The 10,814-nt window shown below is 31.1% G+C and overlaps 2 protein-coding genes across 2 annotated transcripts in view; one reads left to right on the top strand and one right to left on the bottom strand.

Annotated features, from left to right (window-relative positions):
• Positions 1 to 7,338, bottom strand: part of LOC106465760 (CCR4-NOT transcription complex subunit 6-like) — a 101,976-nt gene extending 94,638 nt beyond the window's left edge. Inside the window, exons 1-2 of the mRNA XM_013925994.2 lie at positions 7,173 to 7,338; positions 1,492 to 1,635 (exon numbers count right to left, since the gene is read on the bottom strand). Coding sequence (XP_013781448.2) covers positions 1,492 to 1,635; positions 7,173 to 7,332 — 304 coding nt within the window. The 5' untranslated portion in view covers positions 7,333 to 7,338. The remainder of the gene's footprint in view (positions 1 to 1,491; positions 1,636 to 7,172) is intronic.
• Positions 7,339 to 7,594: 256 nt separating this feature from the next.
• LOC106465759 (39S ribosomal protein L1, mitochondrial-like) overlaps positions 7,595 to 10,814 on the top strand; it is a 54,847-nt gene continuing 51,627 nt past the window's right edge. Inside the window, exon 1 of the mRNA XM_013925993.2 lies at positions 7,595 to 7,699. Within this exon, the coding sequence (XP_013781447.1) occupies positions 7,603 to 7,699 (97 nt within the window). The 5' untranslated portion in view covers positions 7,595 to 7,602. The remainder of the gene's footprint in view (positions 7,700 to 10,814) is intronic.

Raw genomic sequence — 10,814 nt, 5'->3', positions numbered from 1 at the left:
GGTGGGAAGAAAAAGAACCATCATTCAACAAAGTAGGACAGGAGATCATAGGAAATTGGGAAAATAGAAAAACATCACATACCTGAGAAATCTAAAAATGCCATATTAGGCCTAGCTGATTCCACAGGTGGGGCATAGGAAGACACAGCAAAATATGGTGGTGGAAAAAGGCTATCAAAATCTTCATCACATCAAACAGGTTTGGCTTTTTTTGAGGAAGTGGGGCAAGTTAAGGAGAAGGTGGTTGACCCATATAAAAATCAATCTCTTGGCAGATAATTACTGTTAAATCCAATGATGGGTCGCCCCCACCTGCAGCTTGTTAAAGAGTGCTTATAGGAGGTTTCAAAAATACTAATCAAATTGGTTGATAGATGAATACAAACATGCAAGAGAGAAAAATAAAATATAGACTGGAAAGTGAGTTGAAAATAAAGGCATGAGCTGTATAATCAAAAACCATTACTAAAGAAGACCACTTAGGGAATGTATAACTATTTAAGTCATAAAGACAAAGCACACAAAAGCAAAATGTTAAATATCTAAACATGAGCACTGCCAAATGAGAAGTGATAGTCTGGTAGAATTGACTAGAGAGAGTCACATGTGTAATAAGTATGTTTGGCACTCTCAATGGTGGAGGTTTATCACATGATAATTTGCATGAGAGACACATTGGAATAAATCATTTGCAATTAGGGGAAGCAGAAGACTTGTGGCATGTGTGAAGTTTTTTTGCATATAGAAGGCAGCACTGAACAAAAATGGCTATTTATGCAAGTGGAGGTAATGTACTGTATCAGAATTCAAAATTATGACTTAAGGTACTAAAAGCAATAAGCCAATAGATTGTGTGTGTGTGTATGTATATATATATTTATATATATACATAGACTAGATGTACTTTTGCAAGGTCCCAGAAAGTGTTCTGTTTCAAGAGCAAAGAAAACCAAAATTAAGAGTAACAAATATTTTTATTTCTTGCTTTAGAAGTTCATATACCATGATGCATTGTAACCTACAGAATGCATAATTCTTTTCATGATTCATGGCATGCACAAGTTTTACTGACATCACAACAGTACAAATTGCAATGTTAAGCACACCTTATATGTCATTTTAGTATCTACTGACTGACTGACAGATAACACATACTGTGTAGTGGTGTAATGGTTAAAATAGATGACCCATCAAGCAGCCTTCAGCCCCCTTGCGGGAAAATTATTCTCCGTAATATATAGTACCTGTAAGTTTACATGCCTGAATTATGAAATAAACACATTTATATGATGTCATTTTAATGTCGACTGACTGACTGACGGACAACACATACTGTATAGTGGTGTGAATGGTTAAACAGGTGACCTTTCAGGCAGCCATCAGCCCCCTTGCAGGGAAATTATTCTCAGTAATATATGGTACGTGTAAGTTAATTACCCTGAATTATGAAATATACACTTATGGTTATTAAAATTGTTGCAATATTTGAACCTGTTATCTCCAGTTCTGGCCAAAAGGATCTTTTTCCTGCAGCCACTTCCTCAGGTGACATGATGGTGTGGGTTCTACGTGGATTTGGAGATTCATAATCATCTTTGTCCTTATCCTTATGTAATGATCTAGACATGGGGAATGCTGTTAGAAAAAAATATCACATCTTAGAGTATGGGTGAAAAAACACCTACTCCTACAAAAAATAAATATAGTGGTAGTTTGTTAGACTGTTAACATATATTATTTCTCTCGAGTACGCTATTGGAGAGCACTTGATCAGAAAGTCAAACACTAACATCAGTTACATGAAATTTAAAACAACAACAATAACACACATTCCTTCATAACTTATAAATATTACTGGACTAGTATGAACCTTCTAATAAAGTACTATCTATTGTTATGTTACTTGTTGTTTTTTTATCTAAGCCAAAATGCTATTTCTACAATTTCCAAAATAATAATAAGAAACATTCTATTATTCAATGTTATCTTACAACATATTATAGATATTTCAGATATTGAGGAACTCAATAATTAATTTAGTTAAAGGGTACAGACAGTATGAGCAACAAGCAAAAAAAAAGTTCAGTTTATATAGGTATCAAAATAAAAAAACATCACGCTGAAAAATGGAATTTACACATGTGTAATCCTTAGAAAATTAACTTTTTTTATAAACACAAACACTGAAATGCAATTTACCTCTACATAAAACAGAAATTTAATAAAAAATGCATAAAGGTTCATTTTTAAAGGACTGCACATTGTACAGTTGAACAGTGTATGAGAAAAAATTAACTACAAATGTGATTAACTCTGATCATAATATCTTGATAAAAAAAAAGAAGAAGAGTACATAAGTGTTATTTTCACTAATGGCACAGTATTGGTATCACAATGTTCATGTATTCTCTAAAGAAAGACAATGCTTCAGTTAGCAAAGTATTGTACTTCGTTACCAAAAGCTTTGTAACAAATATGCAAAAAATAGTTTCTTTGGTTTAATCAATGAACTCAGGATCATATTAAAAATGGGGTAGGTCTGTTGCAGGGGTCAGCAACCTGCAGCTCTTTAAGAAGATTTGTGTAGCTTTTGGGCTTTACTCTGTGAAGAAAAATGGAGTCTTTCAGGCACAATGGATGTTAAAATTTTAATCTCAACATTTGCCGAGGGGAATTGAACCCCTGATTTTAGCATTGTAAATCTGAAGCCTTACCACTGTCCCACCATGGGATCTTTTTTTTTACATCAGACCATTAGGGCATATTGCAGCTCTAGAAATGTTTTGGTTTTCTTTAAAGTGTTGCTGACCCCTAGTCTATTCCAAACAATTTTGCAATACAAGTACAAAACTGGTCTGCTTATCGCCCTTACCATTGATACTGGAAATCACATTGATTTTATTTTTAAGAATTATTCTATGTCTGAAATTTCACAAAGACAAGAAAAAATATGCAAAATATCAGTTTGGCACATTTTTTGCAACCTTAAATTTTGGGACATATGTATCTTTTCACATAATTAGTATTCATAACTTACTACTTAACTAAATCCTATACAATATGACTTTATCATCTATATGCACCTGATCTTTTGATTATTCCGTTCTTCTTTTTTGTATCATGATTCAGAAAAATTATGAATTCCAATAAGTGTCTAAGCTAAGTGACTCAAACCATGCACATTGGTCAAGCTGTAATTAATTAATGAAGTGAATGGTGAGTATTTGGCCAGATTGAAAAAGATTAAACTTGCTTAGATAAATGACAATCTATATGTATAAAATCCACTATCTGTTGGGAACACTCAAATTGCCTCAGTGGTAAAAGTGCCCAAACTTCAAGCAGAAGTCTCGCATTAAAATACCAGTACAGCCAGGATTTATTATACGTATATATATATATATATATATTAATTTTTTTAAAGTGATCATGTTTAGAGCAAGCTCTTTCAACATCCAGAAAAACATGGATACCACGATATTTGAGGTTAATATTTGTTAACACTGGGTGTTGAAGTTACTCAGTGCTTGACTCTCATGTGGAAGTCTTGTGTTCAAATCCCAGTTGAGTCAGGATTTTATGATATTAATTACTTTTTTTTTTTTATAAATGAACACATTTATAGCAAGCTTTTTTAATACCATTATAGATTAAATAAAGAATTCAAAATATTTGTTAACATTCAAATTAAAGGATGACATATTTACAGCATCAAACATCCTCAACCTTTCATTTCAATTGAACATTTCTAACACAATCTATGAAATGAGTTCTAAGCTAAAATTCTGAATAAAACTAAAAATAGTTCAGAAATAATGCAAGAAAGAAAATGTTGCTTAGCAAGAGAAAGAAAACAAAGCTGAATCAAGAAAGCTTAGCAAAAATTAGGATAACTGATGCATGGTCAAATGAAACTTCTGAAGAAACAACGCAAAGAAATCAAATTTATACTGAAAGACATGCAAATGGGTTCAGCCCCCCCCCCCAATGTCTTCCTCATCTATTGAAAAAAGTATCTCAAGTTGAGTGTTTCTGCAAAGGATTGAGTTGGTGCCAAATGACACCCAGTTGCCATATATTTGAAAAAGTAGGCAATTTCCAATAAACCAACATTTGCTGTATTTGTGAACAAGTCTCAAGGACAAACACATGATTTTGTGGGATTATACCTAAACAGCCTGTTTTTGCTCATGGGCAGCATCATGTAGTTCTAACATGAACTACAAATCAAAATCAATTAAAGGGAAAAAGTGTTAAATAATTCTAAAATCTATATAAGAAAAGTAAACTGAGATATTTCAGAATTGACAAGCATTTGTGTGTGTGTATATTCCACTATAAAGTAGTTTTTTCCATCTTATGACAGGTTTATAAGCTAATCTGTTTAATGTTAAGCAAGTTGAGTTAGTTCAAAAGACCTAGATTTCATGTGAAGTTTATGATAAAAACTCAGGACATCACACAGGGAAAGTAAAAAAAGCAGAAAATGTGCAATTAATAGCAAGCAAAAAGTCACATGTGAAATTTTAAAATTTATTTTAATATTTCCAGTTGAAATTAAGGATCTGTTTGTTTTTTAGCACAAAGTTTCACAATAGGCTATCAACACTTTTTCCACCACAAGGAAACAAACCTCCAGATTTTAGTGTTGTAACTCCATAAACTTACTGCTAACCTACTGAAGGACAGATATTAAAGAATTAAAACTTGTATAATATTAATACATATTATTTTATAAACTGTATTTTCATGCCAAGTTTGTTGACATACATTGATGATTGTCTAACTAAATTTTTAACATAACTCTGTAAAACTATTTTTACCTACCATTATTGGGGTTTACATATTATAACTTTTAATATCATATGCCCAGAATGAAAAATTTGGTAGGTTTTCAGTATACAAGTCTTTCTGTACACAAAGATTTGCTTATGAATAAATGGAGTCAGATTATTGACTGTTCTGAGTGCAAAGTGATTTTTCACATTAAAATTAAAAATAATTTTATTCCTGGGAAAATTTTCAAATTTCACTTGTTGACTTCTAATACCTCCTAAATAAAAGTCAAACATTTTTTCTTTCAGTGAAACTTTATTTTTATGTTATTTTCTCTATCCTTATTCAATATGAAATAAATCTAAATTACCATTTATTCTTTCTAGAAGGACAGCAGATTGTAACTAAATAGTTTGAAGCTTGTAACAGTCTACACAAGTTTCTATTTAATTTTACTGTTTTATTCCTATTTGGACCTTATCTAACTAATAATTCCAACATACATATTACAAATTATCAATTATTTGGCAAATGCATAGCACAAAACTAATCAGATGCTTACCTTGTGAACAATAATAATTATTATAAAGTGGCAACAGGGACTTTAAAGGCATGACCAGATCTTATTTGCCAAATGTGTGGACCACATGTTAATTTCGTTTCATAGTATAATTATAGGTTGTTTTCAAAGTTTTGAAAGAATAAGATATTTTCAATAAAATATTTGGCTCAAATATGTAAAATTTGCTTGAAAGGTCTAGGTAAATATAAATGATGTAAACTTAACATTAGTACAAAACTGTAAATATTCAGAGAACAACGTTTTTAACCAGAACTTGGCTGCTTCTGCAGATTGGTCCCATGAGAGAAAGCATGTTTGATAAACTTTGTAGTATGTAGGGTTAGACTTGTAAGAAGTGACTGCATCTTTGCCAGAATATGCCTACTTAACAAAAAAAAAATATATTAAAAAGTAAGTTCACTTTATTATTATGCACTACAATACCATTTTTAGAGTTGGTCTCCTTAACTTTGTAGGTTGCTGCTACTCCCTCCCCCCTTCAAAATCACAGATATGCCATTGACTACACAAGAAATAAGCTATGCTGATCCAAGGGCCACATGAAACTAGTTTAAGAATAAGACTCACAAACTAAAAAGATTGTACATTTGTGATGTTCAGGAATTCAACAGATTATGTGCATTGTACACCATCTTGCTGTATCCAGTAAAGTTCATTATGTTTTCTGCTATAAATCCAAACATAATGTGAAATCTAAACTGGCTTAATTTATGCTTTCCTTAACCACCTGTTTTAGAAATGAGGTAAAATGCACCATGCTAGAATGACCACTGACTCACTCAGTGTTTTTGCTACTGTAATGTCCTTGTGGGTTTGGCAAATTTTATGAACAAAAGAGCACAAAATATACAAGTCTTTTGTACACACACACACAAAAAAAATCATACCAACAATTTTCAGGCTTTAGTCTTCACACCTGCTGTTTGATGGGAGTGATTTTTTTTGTTCAAGCTGTTGACAATATAAATAGCATTCTCACCACTATTATATCATTTGTCATATCCCAACCAGCCTGAATGAGGTCTGTTATTGGGCAAAAGATGTTGTCAGCACTGGACATCACAGATAATGTGGTTGATATATTATTAAATTCTCCTTTTTTTTGCACACAATTTCTCATCATTTACAATGATATGTAGTTTTTTTGCAGTTGAACCTGTATTTGAACTAATAATATTACATCATTTGGCAATTATTAAAATAACACTGAATGACTTTTTTAATCTTCTAAGTTCTTAATATTATGACTTCTTTCACAGAACTACAAACCAAACAAAAATACCTATGCAATAATTTCTTGAAATTTATTTGAAAATTTGTATGATTGTCTAGCTCTAAGCCTAACATTTTAAGTAAATAAGTAATATCAAAGTAGGCTTAAGTTACTGTACTATTGACATTAGTAATGTGATTGTTAGTAATGATGCTGTGCTTACTGATTTTGAAAGAAGTTTTACAATACAACTTTCTAATGGTAATACCATTGCACTAATGACTTTTGGCATTCTAGCCTATAACCATTTATATCATTATCTGCGATAATAAATGTTACTAGTACTATGAGTAATACTAACACTGTAAAGTGTAAGTGTAACATTATATAGTACACAGATGTATATTCTACTTCTAGTAAGCAGTAGTAGTACTACTCTCGTAACTTGAAGTTTTAGTTGTATTGTGTACTAGTACATGTAGTACAAAAAATTAAAATTTATGGGAGGACTGGAGTAGCGCTAAACTCAAGTAATATTATTATTGCTAATACTAGTAATAGTATTACTATTAGAAATACTATATCATTAATAATACATACCTTCATTGACAGATACGTGCGTTATTACGTTAAATATTACTTTATTCGTGTTCCTGGAGGGCTTAAAAGAATCACTGTTCTGTAACTTACAATTTGTGCCAATGAAAAAGTAAACAGAAAAATTTTTGGACTTAATAACCAAGTAACCACAAACTGACATGAAAAAACTTACAACTGATAGGCTTAACACTGGTTTGTATGTATGTCCCGTCATTTGTAATGTGAGATTAGTTGTTTACTCTATTGGTTAATAACTTCTAAGTAACTTTTTTTGCACGACATATTAACATGTGAAAGTGATGATTTCGATTTTATTAGGAAAAAGTTTAATCTATATAATTATATCTATTTAAGAGCTGGACAGTATGTTTTATTTAAAAGTAATTTAATAAATATTGTGTTTACTAAGTGCGAAGCTATCAACTGCAAAATGGCTACCTTGTTAAGGATTTCTCGGATTTTCCAGCAATTGCAAGTTCCAACTCAATGGAATATTCTACCTTTTTCTTGTTATTTTCATAGTCAAGGTATGGTACGGTGTAAAAAGTACCCAACTTTCTCTATTTTGTGTTTTTTAATAACTTATTTTGACAAAAAAGTATATGAAAATTATTTATAAATTGAATACGCACACGCGTTACTTTCGGTTGATACTTATTATTATTATATGTTATACTAATAGTGATGATAGTTACTGTAGTGTTACTTAGTTATTGTGTACTGTATATAATATAGTGCTACTCCAAGCTTTAACGTTCAGGTTTTTATTTGTATTTATAATTTAGTGTTTACTGTAACAATTTGTTGAAGGTGGAATGGATGTTTTCCGAAAAATCCATTAAATATGATGTTATTCATTTATTAAAATTATTGGTCACTTCTGTAGTTTTATTGTTCATCATTAACGTTAGAATTACTGCTAGTAATAGTATTAGAACTAGTAGTGATATTGAAAATTAAGGAGATGTCTGCTTATTGTCCATAGATTTATCATTTATCCAAAAATATAAGATAAAAAGTTTTTTATAAATAAATATATTTGAAAGTTTTAGCAAAAAATATTTGAAAGTGTTTTTTAAATAGATATACTTTTTATTACTTTATTTCAAGAAACTGAATATATTTTACCCGTATCAATTTAATTTACTCTCATAGGAACTTAGGAAGTGTGTTTAGAATTACTGTTGTCTAACCTGCAGTGCCAGAGTATAAAGCAAAGAAGCTTCTACCTTTTTAATGGTGGCTTTGGCTACTGTTTTTATGTACGTTCCCAATGTGGTTGTTTACTCCAACTTTGCTGTGTAGCAGTGTGAAGGGTTTGGGGATTGTTTTTCAATAAAAACTTGGTGGTACAAAGGAACAAAACTGTAAGATTTATGAAAAGTTTTTGCCTTATGTTTTTAGTAAGGGATACCAGAGAATTATAGTTTCTGGCCACTGAAACATGTGAATGCAAAATTGCAGTTGTTATTATATGAATTTCACATAAATAGAACACTAATTATTGTATAACAAATAAAAATGTCTACAGTACTAATACATACTGAATTTGTATGATTTATTTCATAGCAACTGTACTTTCACTAGTTGTAAATCTGCTTTAAAAACATCAAGATGATTGCTAAACCTGTCATCCGCCATTTGTCAGCGATCAACGAGTGGATGTTAAAACTGAAACCAGCATATTGGTTCAAATTGGTTGGACCAATAAGGATCAGTGATACATCAAGTGATAGCTTTCTTCATGCTCCACTTTGGTCTGGCCAGTTTGATTGGATCCAGAAGCATTTACTATTTAAAAACACATAAACGAAACTTTAAAAACATTTAAAATTATGTTTATTCATTGAATTTGTAGAACACGGCCATACAATAACTTTGTGGTGTAGATTACATAATGCATAAACTGATACATAGATATGTCTGCTAAGTTCAAATCGATGGCATGTTAAAAAAACTGATGAGTGAGGATTGTAAACAGCCTATTTTTTGTCCTGGCAACTGCTTGCTTTATGTCATATCATTGGGCATAAACAGACTGTGCTGTCCTGACAACAATTTACTATACCTCATATTGTTGTGTGGCTACAGCAGAAGAATGTGTGCTACAATATTCTATGATAAATGTGGTTTGAATGTTGTATCAATTACATCATAACATGATGAAGAACAGATAGAGGCTACTACTGTTACGTACCTGTCAACTGCAGTATTTAAAATTTACAACCAGTGTGAATACAAAATCTTTCCTATTCTTTCAGAGGTATGTAGGTAAGCTCATACTTTATTATTAGCATTTGGTTATTGACAATTTCCATTTCATTTATCCACATAATATGAATACATATGTATGAGTTTGAAATTGATGGACTTTATTGGGGCTACATTTTATCTTGCCTTGGCATGGGTGTCAATCAGTATCAGGTTACCAGGTAAGGCGATAAATCACTCACATTTTGTTCATATTGTTCAAATGGGAAGGTAACATAGAACAGAAGGTTGATTTACACGTATGATTTTTAATTGTTTTTCATTAATTATTAACTACATAATTGAACTTGCAATGTAAGTCTACTAATTTGTGAGTGTGGAAACCAATGGTTTGTGAATTTTTTTTATTTTCCTAATTTAGAAATTATCAAAACCCCCTATTTCTAGGTAAATCAATGGGTCCATGTGCTAACATGTATCATTTCAATATGTAATTATGTTAATAAGTTGTACTTATCATAAAGCTAAATGTTTCATAAATTACAATTTTGTCAGCAGATGTTCCGTAAATTGAGTGTAATAAATAATTTATTAACTGTTATGCCACTATCAGCACCACTACTAGCATTACAGCTGGGTAACAAGGGATCATTTCTCCTTCAAGTGTGTCCTTGAAGAAGTAAAAACTTAAATCAATATTTATTTTTCAGGAAATCATTAATTGCACTTACATTTGTAAGTACTCTATAACTGCAAATGGAAACAATCATACTCAGTAGTAGTTCCATGATAGGCTATGGATCCCCCTTGTTGTCTCACAGGTATTTTGTGTTATAGTATAACATAATAATAATATTGTAATTTACAAAAAAAAATATTAAGTTTAGAGTTTCTACCAGTTTGGGTTTCACCCAAGTAGTTCTGTTATTGAACTCGGTGTCCAAGTGGCATTTAATAGACCTCAATGTCTGTTTTAAGTAATATATATATAAGAAATAATGTAACATAATATTTAGGGACAGAAGGAACCTATTGGTCAATCTAGGCTGTCCCATTCACTAAATTAAACTAAAGTTATTAAAAACAATCCCTCAAAGCCAGCCCTTATCATTCATATATTTATCAAGCTTTCCCTCAAACTCATTTAAATTTACTGCCCCTACCACTTCTGAAGGCAACCCATTCCAAAGACCAACTACCCTTTAGAAAGATAAAAATAAAATAGGTATGAGTTTTAACTCCAAATGAAAATAGATTTTGTTTTGCCAAATATGCCTGTATCCAAATTTCATACATTTTATACTTACCACCCCATAATTGATGTAGAAAAACCAAAGTTTAGTAATTGTATTTGGATCTTACTTAGAGCTGTGCAGTTAGTAGTATTTACTAATTGATTAATCAATAGGGCTCATTAATCAATTAGTACAG

The sequence above is a fragment of the Limulus polyphemus genome, unplaced genomic scaffold (genome assembly GCF_000517525.1).
Source record: "Limulus polyphemus unplaced genomic scaffold, Limulus_polyphemus-2.1.2 Scaffold2042, whole genome shotgun sequence".
NCBI classification, from domain to species: Eukaryota; Metazoa; Arthropoda; class Merostomata; order Xiphosura; family Limulidae; genus Limulus; species Limulus polyphemus.
The sequence above is the reverse complement of the archived record's forward strand: the minus strand, read 5'-3'. Positions and strand labels throughout refer to the sequence as shown.